We start from the raw sequence: 21,389 nt of genomic DNA, 5'->3' as shown, positions 1-21,389 counted from the left end.
GACACTGTTTTCTGACCTTCACAGGCACCAGGCACGTATGTGGTACACAGACATACGTGTAGGCAACACACTCATACACGTAATATAAGTAAGTCTAAAATAGAAGAGAGCCTGGTGTGGTGGTACACTCCGTCAATCAAACATAAGTTCCATAACAAGGAATACATAACAAGGTCTTGCTTTTTTAAAATTTTTTTAATTGATTGTTTTTTTATGTCTGCTGGTGTTTTGACTACATGTATGTTTCTGTGAGGACGTCAGATTCTCTGGAACTGGAATTGCATACAGTTGTGAGCTGCTATGTGGGTGCTGGGAATTGAAACCGGGTCATCTGTAAAACTTTTTGGTTTTTCGAGACAGGGTTTCTCTGTAACTTGAGCCTGTCCTGTAACTAGTTCTTGTAGACCAGGTTGGCCTCAAACTCACAGAGATCCACCTGCATCTGCCTCCCAAGTGCTGGGATTAAAGGTGTGTGCCACCACTGCCTGATCCTAACCGGTGCTCTTAACTGCTGAGCTATCTCTTCTCCAGACCCAACAAGATCTTGTCATAAAAAACAAACAAACAAACAAAAAGAGGCAGGACAGAAAACTCAGTCAACAGGGAACACTTTCAATCCCAGCACCCTGGAGACGTCCACACAGTCCTCTCATAAGGACAGCAGGCATGCTGGAATGGCATTTTGTTTTTTTAATTAATAGACTGGCGAGATGGTTCACTGAGCAATGGGTCTTGTCACCAAGTCTGGTGACCTGAGTTTGATTCCTGGCACTCTCATGGTAGCAGGTGAGAACCAAGGCTGATAAATTGTCCTCAGACCTTGCATGCATGATGTTCATGTGCACAATCCGGTCACAAATAAAATAATGAAGTTTAAAATGTAAAGCCTCCTGCAGACGACGGAGTTCTCTTTCCAGCATTAGCATTAAGCAAGTCACAGCCAACTGGACCTCTAATTTCAAGGGCTCCTCTAGCCTTCTTGGAACCTGCCCTCATGGGCACCCCCCCACCACACACACACACAATTTAAAAATGATATTTTTAAAGGATTAAAAATAAATAAATCTTTGTTTTTAAAAAGCTTCCAATCCAGCTGGGCAGTGCTGGCTCACACCTTTAATCCCAGCACTCGGGAGGCAGATGCAGGTGGATCTCTGTGAGTTTGAGGCCAGCCTGGTCTACAAGAATTAGTTGCAGGACAGGCACCAAAGCTATACAGAGAAACCCCCACCTCGAAAAAGCAAAAGAAAGAGAAAACAAAAACCTTCCAATTCAGGAAGAAATGACTACCTTTCACTCCAGAACTTAATGGTGTGCTATATCTGAATTACATCCTTCAAAAAAGATATATTAAAATCTTAATTCCTAGTACCTCAGAATTTGACCTTATTTGGAAACAAGGTCACTGTCAAAGACATTCGTTAAAATAAGGTGGACGCCGGGGTGTGAGTAGCTCTTGTCTCACACACGTGAGGCTCCAGATTCAAGCCCCAGCACTGCACATTCAGAACAATGAGAGTGACCATGGGACACGGCTCCAGGTACTTGGATGGCTGAGGTGAGAGGATTCCCTGAGCCCAGAAGTTCAAGGGCACCCTGGGCAGTATAGTAAGATCCTATCTCAGAACACTTCCTCCCCCACAATGAGCTGGTGCTGGACTGGACCAACGGCCCTTCCAGCATGCCTGCTGTCCTTACGAGATGTCCGAGATGTCCAGGCGAATACCTAGCGACGATGGACTGACACCTGTACATGCTGAGGAAGACAGTCGTCACCTGGAGGTCCGAGAGAGGCGTGTAACCGATTTCCTGCAGAGTCCTCAGAAGGAACCAACCCCACTGGCATTCTGAGCGCAGGCTTCTAACTCCTGGACTGGGAGAGAATGAATCCTCAGGGTTCGTTTCAGCAGCTCTCTGATGCCACACGACTAGCACCACTAGAGTCCTGGTGGTGCTCTGAGAGATGCTGCAGCTGAGCAAGACCCAACTTAGCATTGCCAGCCGAGAGTTTCCTCTCTGGGCCTCAGCTTCCTCATGTGTAACTTGGAGACTGAAGTCCCCGCCTCAAAGAACTGCTAACATTGGCAGGAACCTGCATGCAGAGATGCAGAGAACCTGTGTACCATATGGGCTCAGGGAGTGCCAGTTGGCCCATGGCAGAGTCACCGGATCTTCAGAACTCATGGTTAACGGCTTGAGAGGAAATGTCCTCGTCAGGGTTGTACTTTGACTGGAGACTGGAGGTGGCAGGGCAAGAGACAACCAGGTCCTCATAATTCACTGTAAACCAGAACTGGGCGTTCAAAACGAAAGCGGCCACCTTCCTCCTGAAATCAGCTCCTTCTCATTTCCCTCTTTTTATTTCCAGATAATTGTCCTTGGAACAAATTAATTTGGTTTGTAGACATTTTAAAAATTAGTTCTTCATAGCCAGATGTGGTGGTACGCAGGTGGGAGGATTATAAGGTCAAGGCCATCTTGGCCATTGGTAAAACCCTGGCTGAAGTGTGTGTAGTTCTTGTCTATTGTGAATGAGGCTCTGGATTCCAGTACTGGACAATCAAAAGAGTGAAAACGTCAAATGACCTGACCCCAGGTCTTAAAAAATCAAGGCCAGGAAGATGGCGGCACAGCAGGTAAAGGCGCTTGCTGCTAGTTCTGACAGCCTATGTTCAGTCCTTAGAAACTATGTGGCAAGTTATTCTCTAACTTCCACACATGCATCAGCACACAAGTGTGTGTGAATATATGCATACATACATGTATAAATGTAATTTTAAAAAAGACTAACAAAAATTTCATGACTTTGAAATATGCAAACTCCCCCCAACCCCCATTTTTTGAGATAGGATTTTTCTGTATAGCCTTGGCTATCCTGGAGCTTTTTCTATAGACCAAGCTGGCCTCGATCCCAAAGACCTGCCTACCTCTGCCTCCTAAAGGCTGGGGCTAAAGGGGTGTACCGCCATCACTTGGAATGAACATTTTTTAAGATATAAAAAGCATAAAACCTGAAGACAGAATATACTGGATTTCATTAAAACTAAATGTCTGCTCAGTGAAATACATCATTGTGAGATGCCATGCAGGTGCTGGGAAGAGTGGCAGGCGCTCATAACTACTAAGCGACCTCTCAGCCCACAGCAGAAGATGAATCTTGTTGTTGTTTTAGACAGGGTTTCTCTGTATAACAGCCCTGGCTGTTCTGGAATTCATACTGTAGACCAAGCTGGCCCAAAACTTTTCAGAGATCCTCTTTCTGCTGGGCATTGGTGGCGCTCGCTTTTAATCCCAGCACTTGGGAGGCAGAGGCAGGTGGATCTTTGTGAGTTCGAAGCCAGCCTGGTATACAAGAGCTAGTTCCAGGACAGGCTTCAAAGCTACAGAGAAACCCTGTCTTGAAAAACCAAAACCAAAACAAAACAAAAAAAGATACATGTTTGGCAGTGGTTTTGTACATCTTTAATCTCAGCATTTGGGAGACCAAGGTAGGTGGATCTCTGAGTTCGAGGCCACCCTGGTCTACAAAGTGAGTTCCAGGACAGCCAGGACTGTTACATAGAGAAACCCTGTCTTGAAAACAAACAAACAAACAACAACAAAAATGACACAATTTTTCCCCCCAAGACATTGTTTCTCTGTAGCTTTGGAGACTCTCCTGGAACTCACTCTATAGACCATGCTGGCCTGGGACTCACAGAGATCCGCCTAGCTCTGCCTCCCGAGTGCTGGAATTAAAGGTTGGTGCCACCACCCGGTGACATGTAAAAGTTTAATGGGTTGTTGTTGGGAAATATTAGGTGTGTGATTTTTTTTAATGTTTCATTTGTTAAACTCAGCAAAGCTGTGTTACTTTACCTGTCTAAAACACTTGATGGTCCTAATAAAGAGATGAACAGCCAATAGCGAGAAAGGAGCAAGAATAGATGGAGCTAGCAGACAGAGATTATACTTGGGAGACGAACTCTGGGAGGAAGAAGAGCAAGAGAACAGGAGAGGAGGACATCGGGCCAGCCACCCAGCTACACAGCAAGCCGTGGAGAAAGAAATAAGAAAGGTGTACAGAATACAGAAAGATACAAGCCCAGAGGCAAAAGGTATTCAGGCTAATTTAAGATAAGAAAAACTTATCTGAAGTTTTTAATTTAAGATAAGAAACAAGCCAAGCTAAGACTGGACATTCATAACTAACAATAAGCCTCTGTGTGTGATTTATTTGGGAGCTGAATGGCTGCCCCCCACAAAAAAAAAACCCAAAAAAGTAAAACGTCACACAACAGGATGTAAAGTGGTATGAAAACTATGGTTTGGATCATATCAAGTTATATGTGAAATGCTAGAAGGAAATACACACACACGTGATTGTAGAAGGGCTTTTCAGCACAGTGTGAGGCTTACCTGCCTGCCATTGACTTCTCTTTGAAGGTTAGGTTCATAACTCAAGCTGATGTGTTGGTGAAAATCTGCCAAGGCAAACTGATTTCCAAACCTAAGCACCAGTGCTCCACCCCTCAAGAGGGGTCGTCTTAGTCATGTGACCTGTAACTAAATGTAACTAGTCAATGTAACTAAATTGCTCTGTGGGCTATAGTTGCCTTGTTTACCAAATGGACCTAAAACTAATCTCTACCTGGAGGTTGTGGCAAAGATAAAACGAAGTTGTGCGTGTTGGCAGCCTGACCCAGTGCAACTCACAGACCGTCAGTGGGAATGATGTTTTTTCTCACTGTGTTTTCCGAATTCCCTATAATTATAGTTTTCTTGAAAATTCTAAAACTAATAAGTACATTCTTTTGTATTACATTTTCAAAGGGGTCATGTCATGCTCTATTCTCCGGAGATCTCAAGCCTGTTCCTGGGAATGTTGTGGAAATCTTTCTTCCAAGCCGGCTGTGGTTCATCTCAGCTGGACAGCAATGATCTTCGACCAGGGCTAAATGTTTGTGTCCTGAGGAGCCCTGGGAATTTTGTTTACAGAGGACATTCTGTCCCGGGGTCCTGACTTCTCCATCCTTCAGCAGCTGCTGTCTGGACTGAGCACCCCAAAGAGGCTGCCTCCACCCACCCCAAGTTCTGGTGTCAGCACCATCAATGGCCTGGGGCTTGACAGCCTCTAGCTCCGTCCTTTTCCCTTGGGTACAGCTTCTAATTTCTTTTCTTCTTTTCTCTGCTCCCCCCCCCCCGTGCTTTTTCTTTCTTTTAAAAACATTATCGGTTTATTTATGTATGCGAATGTTCTGTGCACCACGTTTATGCCTAGTATCGGTGAAAGCCAAAAGAGGGTGTCAGATCCCTGAACCGGAGTTACAGACAGTTGTGACTCGCTGTGTGGGTGCCGGGAACCAAATCCAAGTTCTATGCAAGAGCAGCAAATTCTCTTAACCTCCTCCTCCACCCTCCTCTCCTTTCCTTTTTTTTCGGTACTGGGTATTGAACTTAGGTCTCGTGTGTACTAGGCAAATGACCTTCCACTAAGTTACAAAGCCAGCTTTCTCTTTTCTTTTTTTTCTTAAAGATTTATTTTTGTCCTGGGTCTTTCAGCACCTCAAGCACAGACACAGCTGCTCAGCTGTGTCTGTGACATCAGGGCCAAGAGAAGTGGCTATTTCTACGTTCAGAAGCCAGTGAATGGTAAGGATGTTTATAGCCCTGCCATATTGCAGAGCTATGATGAGATGGCTCTGGGGTTTGGCTTTGATGCTCTTAGTCAGACCCCAGTGTCAGAGACTTCAAGGGCTCACCAAAGGGTCACATGGTCAGCATTTTAGTAAGATACAGCTTTAGAGTTGGGGGTGTATGGAAACTGGGTTTTCTGGAGGTTCTTCAGAAGGGTAGGAAAACACAAGGAGCTATCCACCCCTTTCCATTTTTCCAGATCCAGAAGCCAGGAAAATTAGGCTCACCTCTTGGCCATGTGTCGGGTCAGGATGGGTGCAGATATAATTGAAGGCCATCGGACTCAGGTGTGGCCTCTGGAACCTCACCAGGGACCTACTGAACCAACCACCCATACAGGCTATGGGCAGCTCCACACTTCTCATCCTGATAGCCCACATCCTAAATTATGAATGACATTTGGGCTGACTTGGGTTTGACTGTTCTTCCAAGTGGACAGTGTAGCGGCACTCGGGGTGGGGGTCCCCTGAGACCCCACATTCCCATCTACCCAACAGCACAGGGCCTTTGAAGTGATAATCATGTAGGAGGGGAAGCTGGCCTGGAGGTGCTGTGGCACAACTTCGTTAATTCTTGAAACAAAAAAAGATTAAGTTCAGGGCCACAGAGATAGCTCAGAAGTTGAGCACTTTGGCTCTTATCAAAGACCAAGGTTAAGTTCCCAGCACCTTCACAGTGGCTCGTGAGTGCCTTTAACTCTACCTCCAGGGGATCTGGTGCCTCTGGATGCTACAGGCATCTGCACTCACAGATACATAACCACCCACAGACATATACACATAACTTAAAAATAATGAATATTTTAAAATGAGTTTTATACACACATACACATGTGATAAATAATATAAAGCCTTTAAGATTATGTGGTGTACTTTATATGTGTGTGAAGTGTGATGTATGTGATTGAAAAGAGTATCAGATCCTCTGTAGCAGGAGGAGTTGCAAGTTGTTGTGAGCTGCCTAACATGGATGCGGTGAATCATGCCTGGGTCCTCTGCAAGAACAGCAAGTACTCCAAACCACCAAGCTAGCTCTCCAGCCCCCTCTTTTTTTTAATTTTAATATTTATTTATTATGTATACAATATTCTGTCTGTGTGTATGCCTGCAGGCCAGAAGAGGGCACCAGACCCCATTATAGATGGTTGTGAGCCACCATGTGGTTGCTGGGAATTGAACTCAGCACCTTTGGAAGAGCAGGCAATGCTCTTAACCTTTGAGCCATCTCTCCGGCCCCTCCATCCCCCTCTTTTTACTTTTTATTTTGTTTCACTTTTTTTGTTGTTTTTGTCTTTCTGAGACAGGGTTTCTCTGTGTACCCATGACTGTCCTGGAACCCACTCTGTAGACCAGGCTGGGCTCGAACTCACAGAGATCTGCCAGTCTCTGCCTCTAGAGTTCTGGGATCAAAGGTGTGTGCTCCCACCACCCAGCTTTACTTTTCACTTGGAGACAAGGTTTTGCTCAGGTGCATTGGGACCTCACCATGGAAGTCAGCATGCCTCAAGCTCTCAGTCCTCCTGCCTCAGCCTCTCGAGGAACTGTGTGGAAAGGACCGCCACCACACCTCTGAGTTGTGACTTCTGGACACAGAAGCAGAGGGAAACTTTTATCAAGCCAAATCCAACGTTTCTGTTGAAGGTGATGAACGTACTTTAAAAATCAGTAGTAAAAATGCAGAGTACAAATACAGAGTAAGATGAACACAGCAGGCTGCTGGTGGATGTGGATCTCTGTTGTACTGGTGTTGATGAGTGTGTGTGTGTGTGGTGTGTCTGTGTGTCTGCACATGATTGCAGGTGCACTCAGAGATCAGAAGGCGTCAGATCTCTGGGAGCTGGAGTTACAGACAGTTGTGCGCAGCCATATGGATGCTGGGAATTGAACCTGGGTCCTCTGAAAGAACAACCAGTGCTCTAACCACTGGGACATCTCTCCAGCCTGGATGTGTTGAATCTGATGATCATTGCACAGTGTCCCAGATCATCACTTTGTGTATGTTCTGGGTATGCCTATGAAAGGATAAGGAGTGGAATTATAGCTCAGCGGCAGAGTGATTACCTAGTATGCACAAAGTCATGTGTTCAATCCCCAGCACAGAAAGATAAACAAAAACCCAGGATGAGAAGGAAGAGCAGACTAAATGATACCATGACAGGAATTAGGCTGTAGGCCCGTGATACATACACCACTTGACCACAAGGCCTTAGATAACCGCTCCCCTGGGGCTCAGCCCTCAGCCTCTTGCTGAGATGTCCCACCGAGGGACATCCTGAAGTATAGATATCGATGTCTGGAGCTCGGTCTGTGGACCACCCAGCCAGTGTTATTTACCTCCCTACCTCCAACACAGAGCAGGAGGTAGAAACCTGGCACAAAGTACCAGGGTACTATCATTTTTCCTTCTTAGAATGGCTGCAAGTCCACCTTAAGTCTTTGCTAGCTTTTCAGCTAAAACCTCCAAAAATGAGGACCGGAAGAGAAACCTGAACGGGGGGCTTGTAGTCTTGGACTCCTCTCCCAACTGACTGCTGCCATGATGCTTGATGGGCCTTCCAGGGAGGGCCCAGTTAAGAGTCCAGATGCTATAGGAGACTGAGAAAGGTTGGGCCTCCAAATGGCCCAACTCTGCCCTGAAGACAGCAGAGGACAGATGTCCTTGGCTTGGTCCTCTTTTCCCCCTACCCACCTCCCCTCCGTTCATACCTTTCATTGTTGTCTTTCCCATCCTCCCCCTGGGAGACGCATTTCTGTCTTTTTTTATCTAATGCAGCGGAAATGAATCATCTCTGAGTTTGTTTAGTAAATAGTTTTCATGCCTCTGGACCCCAGCTGTCCCATCTACTGGTTCCTTTATTATGGGTGCTCCTGACCTAGCAACCCCAACCCCAAAACCTAGTCAAGACCCCTATGGATTGACTGCTTCTGGAATGTGCTGCTTCTCCAGGTCTGGTGGCTCAACCTCCTCCACTGTGGGAATGATGAGAAAGGCAGCCTAGCCTTCCAGATGAGTCCCACCAGCTGAGCAAGAGATAGGAGAAGCAAGGAAAGCACTGGCTGCTGAGAGCTTTGCGTACTCTCTCAGGATTCCTCAAAATCCTCATCTTATGGATGAGACCAAGGTTCGGAGAAGCGTTGGTGCAAACTTCCTTCACAACAGCTAGAACAAGACGGAGTTGGAGCCAACATTCATATCTCGAATTTGTGGAATCCTAGATTCATCCCACTATATCATGCTAGTGTGTGTGTGTGCATGCATGTGTGTGCATGTGTTGAATGTGGGTACCGGAAGGGCTCAGGTCCTTCGGGATAGAAACCCAGCATTAAGCTTTATGTGTGTCATGGATGAATGACAGGAGCCGAGAGAGTTAGGGGATGGTGTCAAAAAAAGGGATGTAGTAAAATAGACTCAAAACCCCCTACACCCTGCCCACCTCACAGTAATGGAATTTCACAGGCTTCAGTTTTGTTCTACTTCCTGGTGAATCCAGTCCTGAAACTTTCCATTTCTCAAAATGGATAGAGACTGTTTCACAGAACAGAGTATTCTGTTTCCCAGAATAGAATATGACCCTGAACTCTAGTGAGGCCATAGGGATTGGAATGAACACAGGTATCTAAGCTGCTGTAGTGTGGCATAGATCACAGAAGTGGTCAGGGCTACAGAGGGTCGATTACCCTGTTAGGAATTGTAGCAGGACCAGTGGAGTACTGAAGACCGGGAATCATGGAGGGTGTTCTGAGGAGGGGGCAATGGCATCTAGCTGTCTCTAAACAGATGTAAGGCCTGCAGAGCACTTTAACACAAGTTCGAGCCTGCTTAGTGTTTCCAAGGAGCTCTGAAGGGCAGACACAGGTCTGCTGTGTCCTTTTCCTGAAGAGACATGAGCAAATGTCTCTTCGCCCTATGTAGGACACCAGTGATAGACCAAAGAAACTGTACCCAAGTCTAGCTTGACAAACCAGTGGGTTTATTAAAGCTACTTAAAAGAACATGGGTAACTCAAAAGAAGCAATGCCATTCACGAAAGCTGTTTAGTTGTATTTTCCTGCTCAGTTTACAGGCAGCTCCAGCAAACAGTCCTTCTCTCCCTTACCTTGTGAGTCTTCTACTTTCTGAACTTTATGAGCCACCCTCCTCCGCTCAGAACAGAATGTTTCACGAGGAAATAGTTACACGCTCTTATTATTTATTTATTTATTTATTAGTTTTTTTCTTTTTTTTTTTTCTCCCGAGAAAGTTTTCTCTGTAGTTTTGGAGCCTGTCTTGTAACTAGTTCTTGTAGACCAGGCTGGCCTCGAACTCACAGAGATCTGCCTGCCTGGGATTAAAGGCATGCACCACCACCACAGGGCTCTTATTTATTTTATTTCATGTGCATTCGTGTTTTGCCTACATATATGTTATGTAAAGGTGTCTGATTCCCTGGAACTAGAGTTACAGACAGTTGTGAGCAGTCATGTGGTTGCTGGAAATCGAACTTAGGTCCTTTGGAAGAGCAGCCAGTGTTCTTAACCACTGAGCCATCACTCCGGCTCACTGTCCTTACATGCCCCTTTTTCAGATGTGGAAACTGAGGCCCAGAGAGACTGGATAAACCATAGACTCGCAGTCAGCAAGCAGCCAGTCAGGATTACAACTGGTGCATTCCTGTCCCTCCCCTCAGGTTGTGGAACTGGACTGCCGGCCGTGGGGCCGGGGATATGTTGTCCAGGGGCGTGGTCGAGGACCTGAAGGCGGGGCATGTCGTGCCGGGGGCGGGGCGGAGGGCGCACACGCCCGCAGGCTTGGAGAGCTGAGTCCTTCTCCCGGGACTGGGCAAAGACAGGATCATGGGCGTCCAGGAGCGGGAAGCGCGGAGGCGGCGCCGCTAAGCCCCGCTGAGACCTCCGGTCCGGCCATGGGCGACCGCGAGCGCAACAAGAAACGGCTGCTGGAGCTGCTGCAAGCTGCGGGCACCGGCAACACGCACTGCGCCGACTGCGGGGCTGAGGGTAAGGGCACAGCGTGCGGAGCAGGTGCAGCCAGGCATGGCCCTAGCCCCTGGCTCGCCGGCCCCTTCTCTAAGAGCCCATCCAAGCGCGACCCAGACTCGTCCCTCGCCTGGGACCTCAATCCTTCTCGCTGGAGCGTCTCGGGCGGCCCCGACGGTTCTCCGTCTCCCTGCTTCCGAAGCCCGGGACCTCAGTCCTCACTTCGCACCAGATGCGGACCATGCCCCGGGTCTCTCTCACTTTCCCACCGGGCATCCTACCACCCTGGACATCATCTCCGACCCTGGGCTCTTCCCGCGCCCTAGGACCCTGAGGTCCTCACCTCTGATGCCTCCTGGGGCCCCGCGACCCTTCACTGCGGCGCGTTGACCCTGAGGATGCTGATGCGTCTCCCAGCCCTGAGCCTCCGAGCGGGTCCCTCACTTGCCCCTTCTCGGTTCCTCCTACCGAGGTCTCCTCGGTGTCGCTGTGCCAAAGGGTGGGCTAAGCAAGGTTTATGATGTTATCTCAGTTGTCCAAGGTTGGGGACGAAAATAGAAAAGATAACCGGCGTGGGCAGAGCTAGCCTCCGAGCCAGAATCCCAACAGTATGGCCCAGCCTGTCCCTGCACCCCAGCCCAGTCCTGCCTCGGCTCAGCGGAGATCCTGCCCTTCCACCCCGCAGATCCTGATTGGGCCTCTTACAAGCTGGGGATTTTCATCTGTCTTCACTGCTCTGGCGTCCACCGCAACTTCCCAGACGTCAGCAAAGTTAAATCCGTGCGACTGGACTTCTGGGACGACAGTATGGTGGAGGTAGAATGTCGCGCATATGCAGATTCTTGGAGTTGGGCGTGGCGAGAGGAGGCGGGACACAGGTGTTCCTCCTAGTCCACAGAGGAGGAAATGGAGCCTAGAGAGGTGCAATGACTAAGGAGAGGAAGCAGAAGGTGGTGGCTTAGACGAAGGCCATGAGTTCAAATCCTAGCTAATCACTTGTTCCTCTTACAAGGGACGAGGCCCTAAGCAGTGCCTTTAAGTGTGTGTGTGTGTGTGTGTGTGTGTGTGTGTGTGTGCGTATTTAAAGATATGTGTGTACCTAAGTGTATGTGTGTGCACCACATATATGCAGGAGCCCACAGAGGTCAGAAGAATGTATCAGATCCCCTGGAATTGGAGTTACAAACCGTTGTGAGCTGTCATAGTGGAGCTGGGAATTGAATTCAGGTCTTCTGCAAGACCAATAAGTCTTCTTAACTGCTGAGCCATCTCTCCAGCCCTTGGGCTCAGTCCTTAACTTAGCTATGGATTTGATTTCCACACCCGTTATGGACATGCACCACCTTCTCACTGGCTGCTTTAAGAATAAACACAGTTGGCGATGGTGGCGGCTGCCTTTGATCCCAGCACTTGAGAAGCACAGGCAGGCGAATCTCTGTGAGTTTGAGACCAGCCTGGTCTACAAAAAGAGTTCCAGGACAGTCAGGGCTACACAAGAAACCCTGTCGTGAAAATCCAGGAGCAAAAAAAAAAAAAAAAAAAAAAAAAATACAGGTTCGGCATAGACACAAAGTAAATTAACAGTTGCTGTCATTCATGGGAGCCAGGAACTGAGGAGAGAGACGTCCTGTTTCATAGCTCACCGACCTTCATGCCTCCCCAGCCCACTCTGCTTGCCTGCCCAGTTAGCATGGAGGAGCCCTCTGAAGAGAGACAGGTCTCCACCACACTGGTGAACCGAGAGGCTCAGGGCCACTGGGGAAGCAGGTAACACCATTGAGCATTCCCATTCTATGGCAGGATCTGGACTGTACCTGTCACTATTCAGTTCACACAGATGTGGCTCTAAAGTCCTCGATGGGAGGAGCACACACTGATGAGACAGATTGGCCGTCTAGCCAAGGCTTCCATTCTGTGCAGAGGAAACACAGGGACTCTGCCAACCAGCCCCTACGCCCACAGGTTTGCCCTCTAACCCCCCTGTAATGTCTTCACTGGGACAGGTGAACTCCCCAGAGTCTCCCATGCTCTGCTGGGCTCCACAGGCAATACATGCTTATGCCATAGCCCCAGAGCTCCCAGGGAGGGGGATAGTGTTCACTGTGTCCAGAGATAGGAATTACAAACCTGCTGTCCCTGCCCTTACCCCAGCTACGCCCCTGCTGACTGGTCCATCAGCATATCACTGGACAGAATGCCCACACTTCCTTGCTCCAGCCAGCCCAGTTTCCTGTAGACTTTAAGGGCTGGGCTGAGGGGAAGCTTGGCTGTCTGTGGAAAGAGCGAGAGAAAGAACATGAGCTTTGGGACCCAGCAGAAATGGGTTGGCATCATCACTTTGTATTAACTAGCTGTGCTGCCTTGAGCAAGCCACCTAACCTCTCTGAGCCCAGTGCCCTCTTTAAAAACAGAATAGCAGGGTTTAAATGGTTGAGAGGACCCAGTAAACTATCGTGTGTGACCTGTGAAGAGCTGTTTCTATATAAGCCATGGTTATCAGTCCCCCATGTTTTCATGCCTGGTGAACAACTGATGTTGTCCAGGCCGGGTGAGATGCCACCTGAGAGGCAGGTTCTCCTGGCCCTGCCTCAGAGACAGTAAAATCACAGGCTTCTTACTTTTTATTTTTTGAAACAGGGTCTCTCTACATAGCCCTAGCTGCCTTGGAATTCACTATGCAGAACAGGCTGACCTCGAACTCACAGAAATCCACCTGCCTCTGCTGGGATGGAAGGTGTGTGTGCAGCGCCACGCCCAGCCACCACCATCTTCTGGGTAGACCGTGGTTTCATTTCACATTTTTTTTCCAAGTTCTACAATTACATCCACTTGCTCTTGTCTTACAGTTCATGACCCACAATGGCAATCTCAATGTGAAAGCCAAATTTGAGGCCAGAGTCCCAGCTTTCTACTACGTCCCTCAGGCCAGCGACTGCTTGTAAGTGAGGGACTCCCTAGCATCTGGGGAGGGTCTTCCCAGTCCCTCTCTGTTCCCGGTACCTTTGTCTGAGGTGAGTTCTCCTGTGACCTGGTTGGAAGGTTCTTTCAGGGATGAATTTGGTGTCATCGTAGAGGGCACACAGGAATCATGGTTTCAGCCAGGTTTGGTGGCCGAAGCCTGGAATTCTGGTGCATTGGAGGTGAATAAAGAGAGTATGGTCAGGAATTCAAGGTCAACCTCAGCTACACAGTGAGTTGGAAGATAGCTTGGGCTACCTGAGACTACCCCTCAAACAAAACAAAAGCCATTAATATTTGTGGAGCTGTACCCGTGTGCTATTGTCAAACATTCTCAGCAAGTGTGACTGTTACCCTCTGAGAGACAGAACGTGATGGGTGTGAAGGAGTGCAGACTTGGGTATGGACTATCTGATACCGCGAGATTATAGCATGACATTAGGAAAAAAACAGTATGGCAGGAGGGTTGTAAAGGTGAGGGCTGAGGAAGACCGTAGAACCTAGTGACCCCAAACCTCTAAAAGGCTGACTCCCTGAGCCTGGGCCTCCTTCTCAGGGATTTAGCCTCCTTCAGGGCTGTCAGATAGTGTCCTGTGGACTCAGGAAAGGGATTCCTCTAGGTAGACAGTCACATGCAGGCACGTCTGGAAAGTAACATTTGAACCACTGAGTCTCAGCATGGTGCTTTTGGGCCTTTCACAAATACATAACTGTAATGGGTGGTTCTGTAGCTTTGCAGTTACGTGACCCAGGGGGCGGCTTGTACCATGTGGAAAGGCAGGGAAGCTTTTTTTTTTTTTTTTTATTGTTCGAGACAGTATTTCTCTGTAGCTTTGGAGCCTGTCCTAGAACTTGCTATTGTAGACCAGGCCGGCCTCGAACTCACTGAGATCCGCCTGCCTCTGCCTCCCGAGTGCTGGGATTAAAGGTGTATGCCACCACCGCCCGGTAGGGAAGCATATCTTTATAGGCAGAAGGTCTCAGGTCCCCCCCAACACTACTGCTACCCAGCTATAAGAAGCTGGCCAAGCCACCAAGCCCCTTGGATGTCCTACTGCATGTAGTGTAAGTCCCTCTTCAAAAGTGTAGACAACAAAACCAACAAAATATAAATAAAATGACATCATTTGTTAAGCATCACCCCTGTCCACTAGCATGGTAGTTTTAATGCTTTTCTTAGTGTCAGCCTTACAGTGATACCAGGTCCCTCGCCCCTCTGAGGGCTATGTTGGCCACCATCACTTGAAAGAGCCTCTCACAGCATGCCTCCTTTGCCACCGTTCAGCCTTTGCTCCAAGCAAATGGACAGCATCTCTTACATGGCCTTTCTACCCTGTCCCCTCCAGCATTGTTAATCATGACTCCTAAAACTACTGGGTTTCTCTGTAGTTTTGGAGCCTGTTCTGAAACTCGCTCTGTAGTCCAGGCTAGCCTCGAACTCACAGAGATCCACCTTCCTCTGCCTCCCAAGTGCTGGGATTAAAGGGGTGCGCCACCACCGCCTGGCTAGTCTTTGTATTTTAATCCCTGTTGTTTAGGACTGGCGGCTGCTTTCCTCCAGTTCTAAATCAAGGAAAAGGAGAAGGGGAGAAAACAAAACAAAAAAGACAAGACAAAGCAAAAACCAGAAGAACCACACCAGGGGCTCCAGTGTGACCCGGTCTTTCTTATTCATTTGGCGCTTGTCCCTCCATCTTTCTCAGCCAGACTTTTACCAGCAAATCCACTTGCAGCTTCATGCTGCTTTACCCAGCAAAACCCAGAGAGGACTTCCGGTCAGTCTCTTAACTTTTGATCCCTTTGACCCCGAAAGGCCAGAACAACCCAGAGTTCCAAGTGACCTGTTTAGGCCAGATACACAGCTCCAGGTCACTCCTGGTCCCAGGGCATTTGATCAGCTAACCTTTGAAACATGTACCTGGAAGAGATAAGAAGGTACAAACAATGAAAATAAGTTTGTTCTCAGCTGCCCAGTTTTACTGCAGCCAAGAATAACATTTGGTTGACATTAGCATTAAGAACCTACTGTGGGCTGGGTAGTGGTGGCACTGGCCTTTAATCCCAGCACTCGGGAGGCAGACAGAGGTGGATTTCTGTGAGTTCAAGACCAGCCTGGTCTCCAGGGCTAGTTCCAAGAAAGCCGGAGTCACACAGAGAAACCTTGTCTTGAAAACAAAAACAACAAAACAAAACAAAACAAAAAAGACAAGACAAAGCAAAAACCAGAACCTGCTGTGAGCCTGGTGTTGTGAAGCACACCTTAGCAATCTGGAAACAGAAGCAGGCAGATCTCTGTGAGTTGATGGCCAGCTTATACAGTAAGGCCCTATCCCCTTCAATGACAATGACAAAAGCCTATTGTGTGTTTAGTACGGTGCTAAGTTCGTTACACACAATGCCCACCTCAACAGCACTAGGGAAGGCAGGTATATTACTGGCTCATTTCCCAAGCTTAGAGATGTTCAGTAATGTTCAGTACTTTGGTCTGGGGATGTAGCCCATCGGGAGAGTACCTGCCTAACATGTTCATATCCCTGAGTTCAATCCCCAAGCTACATAAAGCTGGTGTGGTGGTGGCACACACCTGTAATCTCAGCACCCGGGGGTGGGGGCAGGAAGATCATGAGTTCGGTCATTCTCAGTTACTTTAGACACCTTGGGGTCAGTCTGCTCTGTGCAGTGTGGTGATTCAGAGTTCATCAGCAGGTCCAGGACATTTTTGGCTCAAGTTCACAAGCAGAGTAAAGCATGATAAATAAAAACTCAGAGACAGAAATTGGGGTTCAACCTAAAGGTCAGAAAAGTAAAACAGCCAGCCATTGGCTCTTACCTCTACCTCAGTCCAAAATGGCGATCCTGCCTCCAGGAATCTCAGAATGAGACTGAACATGAGAGCTGTTTCCTCCCCTTTTATAACCCTTTCTAGGGCAGGAATTAAAGGTGTATACCACTGGGATTAAAGGCATGCACTGCCTGGTCTCTATGGCAAACTAGTGTAGTTACTGCGATTAAAGGTGTATGTTGTTGTTGCCTGGTCTGTAAGGCTGACCACTGTGGCTGTTTCACTTTTCTGGTCCTCAGACAAGCTTCATTTATTAAAATACAAGTGAAATGCCACTGCGGCAGAGAGTTGGGGTGGAGGTGCTGGGGACAGGGTAAGTGTCTAGGGAGCTCGTATCTTCATTTTTGACTTAGAGGGCTAAGGGACAGTCTAGTGCTTCCCAACCCACTAGAAGACAAATTTCCCTGGTGTGACATCTGGAGAGCAGAAGCTTCTGGAATCTAGGAGGTAGAAGCTAGAGGAACTACCACACATTACATAAACCACCCACCCCCACTACAGAGAATCAGCCAGCACCGATGTTAACTATCCTAAGGCCAAGAACGTCTGGGTATCCTGAGAAGGGGAGGCTGTCCCCACCTGCCACTGAAGGGTCTTGGAAAGTCACTGTGGGAATGGGAAGACAATGCATCAGACACAACTGACCAAGAGGTCTCTTTTTAGGGTCTTAAAGGAGCAATGGATTCGAGCTAAGTATGAAAGACAGGAATTTATAGCTGACGAGAAAGCTGTCTCAGCCCCAGGTAAAGTTACCACGTTGTCTGCATGTATGTGTGTGCACCACATGTATGCAGTGCACCCAGAGGCCAGGACAGGGTATTGAATCCCCTGATACTGGAGTTGTGACAGGTGTGAGCCATATGGTTGTTGGGATTTGAACTTGGGTCTTCTGGGAGAGTAGCCAGTGCTCTCAGGCCTGAGTCAACTCTGCAGCTGAAGTTTTTTGTTTAATGTTTTGAGGTCTATGTTCTAATGAGCTCTAGAGAAATGGAAGGTGGGAGGTAAACTTGGTGAGAGGCTTGAGCCTCTCTTCCCACACCCATGCAGGGCACAACCTCACTGGCAGCCCTAGACCCAGGACAGTTTTCATTCCACTGACTTGAGTTCTCAAGCTGCCGCGGCCCAGAGGACAAAGCTTCCAGGATTTCCAGGATGCAAACTATTCCTCTAACTAGTGTTTTGGGGTCACTCTTATACTCGTCTTTTTCTATGAGGCAGGGTGTCTCTGTGCAGCCCTGGCTGGCCTGAAACTCACTCTGTAGACCAGGCTGGCCTCAGATTTAGAGATCCACCTGCCTCTGCCTCCCAAGTGCTGGGATTAAAATCATGCACCACAACTGCCATCCCTAAATTAAAAAAAAAAAAGAAAAGAAAAAAAAGGAAAAAAAGAAGAAAAAGAAAAAGTCGGACGGTAGTGATACACACGTGTAATTCCAGCACTTAGGAAGCAGAGGCAGGCGGATCTCTGTGAGTTCGAGGCCTGCCTGGTCTACAAAGTGAGTTCCAGGATAGCCAGGGCTGTTACACAGAGAAACCCTGTCTTGAAAAAAAAAATTAACTTCATTTTTCTGTGTATGATTTTATGTGTATGGCCTGAATGTATGTGCGCACCACATGCAACACTAGTACCCTCGGAGTCAGAAGAGAGTGTTTGATTCCCTGGAACTGGAGTTTTGGGTGGTTGTGAGCAGTTATGTGGGTGCTGGGACCTGGGTCCTCGCAAGAGCAAGTGCTCTTAACTGCTAAGCCGTCTCTCCAACATCGTGTCCTTTCTTTGCTGCAGCAAGCTGTGTGGCCAAGGCTGGTATTGAAAATCATGACCACTCTCCTTCCTCAGTCAAGATGCTAGGATAACAGGCCCCGCCACACCTGTCTTCCAGTAAAGCGGGCTGCCCTCAGGGAGAGTCCAGACAGAAGTTTTGTGCTGTAGGTGGCTACTGAAATTCTATAAAGTTGGCCCAGGTAGGACCCTGTGTCCTGCACCTGAAACAACCCAGTTAGATTGGCCGTATTTGAGTGGCAGGTGGGGCCTCGTCCTACCCTCAGGAACCTGAGGCACTCTTTAGCTTATTTATGTTGACTTCATGATTTACTTCTTCTTGTCCTTGGTGCCTCAGGTGACAGAGAAGGGTTCCTGTGGAAGCGGGGGGCGCGACAATGCCCAGTTCCTGAGAAGGAGGTTTGTCCTCCTGGCAAGAGAAGGCCTCCTGAAGTACTACACGAAAGAGGAGGTAAGAGACCAGGCTGCCTGTGCTTCCTCAAGATCACCCCGCTGCCAAGGCCTTCGTGGACAATCCCTTGTCTTTTTTTTTGACATTTAAGAATTTTTTAAATTGTTATTTATTGAGCTCTACATTTTTCTCTGCTCACCTCCCTGCCTCTCCCCCTTCCTTCTGTCCTCCCCCAAGGTCCCCATACTTCCAATTTACTCAGGAGATCTTGTCTTTTTCTACTTTCTACTTCCCATGTAGATTAGATCTATGTAAGTCTCTCTTAGTGTCCACATTGTTGTCTAAATTCTCTGGGATTGTGGTTTGTAGGCTGGCTTTCTTGGCTTTATGTTTAAAAACTACCTATGAGTGAGCACATGTGATAATTGTCTTTCTGTGTCTGGGTTACCTCACTCAAAATAATGTTTTCTAGCTCCATCCATTTTCCTGCAAAATTCAAGCTGTCGTTATTTTTTTCTGCTGTGTAGTACTCCATTGTGTAAATGTACCACATTTCCCTTATCCATTCTTCAATCGAGGGGCATTTAGATTGTTTCCAGGTTCTGGCTATGACAAACAGTGCTGCTATGAACATAGCTGAGCACATGTTCTTGTGGCCTGATTGAGCATTCTTTGGATATATTCCCAAAAGTGATGTTATTGGGTCTTGAGGAAGGTTGTTTCCTAATTTTCTGGGAAATCACCACACTGACATCCAAAGGGGTTGTACCAGCTTGCATTCCCACCAGCAATGCAGAAGTGTTCCCTTTTCCCCACAACCTCTCCAGCATAAGTTGTCATCAGTGTTTTTGATTTTGGCCATTCTTACAGGTGTAAGATGGAATCTCAGAGTTGTTTTGATTTGCTTTTCTCTGATGACTAAGGATGTTGAACATTTCCTTAAGTGTCTTTCAGCCATTTTAGATTCTTCTGTTGAGAGTTCTCTGTTTAGGTCTGTACTCCTTTCTTTTGTTTTGTTTTGTTTTTCGAGACAGGGTTTCTCTGTGACTATGGAGCCTGTCCTAGAACTAGCTCTTGTAGAGCAGGCTGGCCTCGAACTCACAGAGATCTGCCTGCCTCTGCCTCCCGAGTGCTGGGATTAAAGGCGTGTATGCGCCACCACTGCTCAGCTCCATTTTTTTTATTAGATTATGTGATCTTTTGGTGTCCAATTTCTTGAGTTCTTTGTATATTTTGGAGATCAGACTTCTGTCTGATGTGGGGTTGGTGAAGATCTTTTCCCATTCTCTAGGCTGTCATTTTGTCTTGTTAATCGTGTCCTTTGCTTTACAGAAGATTTTCAGTTTCAGGAGGTCCCATTTATTAATTGTTTCTCTCGGTGTCTGTGCTGCTGGGGTTCTATTTTGGAAGTGGTTCCCTGTGCCAATGCGTTTAAGTGTACTTCCCACTTTCTCTTCTATAAGGTTCAGTGTGGCTGGTTTTATGTTGAGATCTTTGATCCATTTGGACTTGAGTTTTGTGCATGATGATAGATATGGGTCTATTTTTATTTTTCTACATGTTGATATCCAATTATGTCAGCACCACTTGTTAAAAATGCTTTCTTTTTTCCATTTGATATTTTTTGCTTCTTTATCAAAGATCAGGTGTTCGAAGATGTGTGGATTGATATCTGGGTCTTCTATTCGGTTCCATTGGTCCTCTTGTTTGTTCTTGTGCCAATACCAAACAGTCCCTTGTCTTACAGAGGACTTCAGCCCTGGCCAGCAGGACATTCTCGCATTTTTCCTTGGCAACTGTCAGTCCAGTCTACTCACAACCACACTCTGGTCACTTGAAATCTCTTAGCTGGGTCCATTTCATTGTTGTTATTCTCTACTCTTTTTTTCTGTGTGAGACAGAATCTCACTATACAGCCCTTACAACTCAGAATTTGATATGTAGTTCAGGAAAGCCTTGGACTCACTGAGAGTCGGTGAGGTTTGCCTCTTGAGTCTTGGGATTAAAGGAGTATATCACTATGACTGGCCGAAAACAATTTTCATTGAGATATATTTACATATGTGATTTACTCATTTAAATGAGGCCAAGCAGAGTGGCAGGTGAATGTATGTGAATTGAGATATATTTACATATGTGATTTACTCATTTAATTGAAGCCAAGCAGAGTGGCAGGTGGATGTGTGTGAGTTAGGGGACAGACTGGTCCCTAGGACATCCAAGGACTTCAGGGCTGTTTAGAGAAACCCTGTCTCAAAAAAACTAAATGAAATGACTATTATAAGACTAAATAAAACAGAACTTTCCCTCGCTTGCCCAGGTCCCCAGAACCCCTGTGGCCAGACAGTTGCCTCCTCTTCTTTTTTCCCTTGTGATGTTAGGGATTGGGCTCATGATTTGTGCTTTCTATACAAGCACCCTGTCAACGAGCTCTTTCCTAATACAGCTAGCTCAGGTTTCTTTATGGCATAAAGGCTGTTTTCTTTCTTTTTTCTTCTTTTTTTTCTTTTTCTTTTTTCATTTTTATTGATTGATTGATTGATTTTTTTAATATTTATTTATTTATTCATTATGGATACAATATTCTGTCTGTGTGTATGTCTGCAGACCTCATTACAGATGGTTGTGAGCCGCCATGTGGTTGCCGGGAATTGAACTCAGGACCTTTGGAAGAGCAGGCAATGCTCTTAAACCACTGAGCCATCTCTCCAGCCCCACTTTTTGTTTTTTGAGACATGGTTTCTCTACGTAACAGCGCTGGCTGTCCTG

The 21,389-nt window shown here is 47.2% G+C and overlaps 1 protein-coding gene, 1 long non-coding RNA gene and 1 other non-coding gene across 3 annotated transcripts in view; 2 read left to right on the top strand and 1 right to left on the bottom strand.

Moving 5' to 3' along the window:
• The first annotated feature begins 5,537 nt into the window (after positions 1-5,537).
• LOC146893184 (small nucleolar RNA SNORA17) lies at positions 5,538-5,656 on the top strand. The gene has a single exon (XR_015003934.1). It is a non-coding gene; the product is annotated as a small nucleolar RNA SNORA17 (small nucleolar RNA).
• A 4,192-nt stretch (positions 5,657-9,848) lies between these two features.
• Positions 9,849-11,488, bottom strand: LOC146893185 (uncharacterized). Its single transcript, XR_015003711.2, has 2 exons — positions 11,355-11,488; positions 9,849-11,153 (listed from the first exon to the last, which is right to left on the bottom strand). It is a non-coding gene; the product is annotated as an uncharacterized LOC146893185 (long non-coding RNA).
• Positions 10,536-21,389, top strand: part of Adap2 (ArfGAP with dual PH domains 2) — a 30,156-nt gene continuing 19,302 nt past the window's right edge. Inside the window, 6 exon segments of the mRNA XM_085695490.2 lie at positions 10,536-10,670; positions 11,335-11,465; positions 13,496-13,587; positions 17,113-17,192; positions 18,567-18,595; positions 18,597-18,680. Coding sequence (XP_085551616.1) covers positions 10,577-10,670; positions 11,335-11,465; positions 13,496-13,587; positions 17,113-17,192; positions 18,567-18,595; positions 18,597-18,680 — 510 coding nt within the window. The 5' untranslated portion in view covers positions 10,536-10,576.

This window comes from Myodes glareolus, chromosome 9 (genome assembly GCF_982192425.1).
Source record: "Myodes glareolus chromosome 9, mMyoGla1.1, whole genome shotgun sequence".
Classification (NCBI taxonomy): Eukaryota; Metazoa; Chordata; class Mammalia; order Rodentia; family Cricetidae; genus Myodes; species Myodes glareolus.
This window is presented reverse-complemented; position numbering and strand designations above follow the sequence as displayed.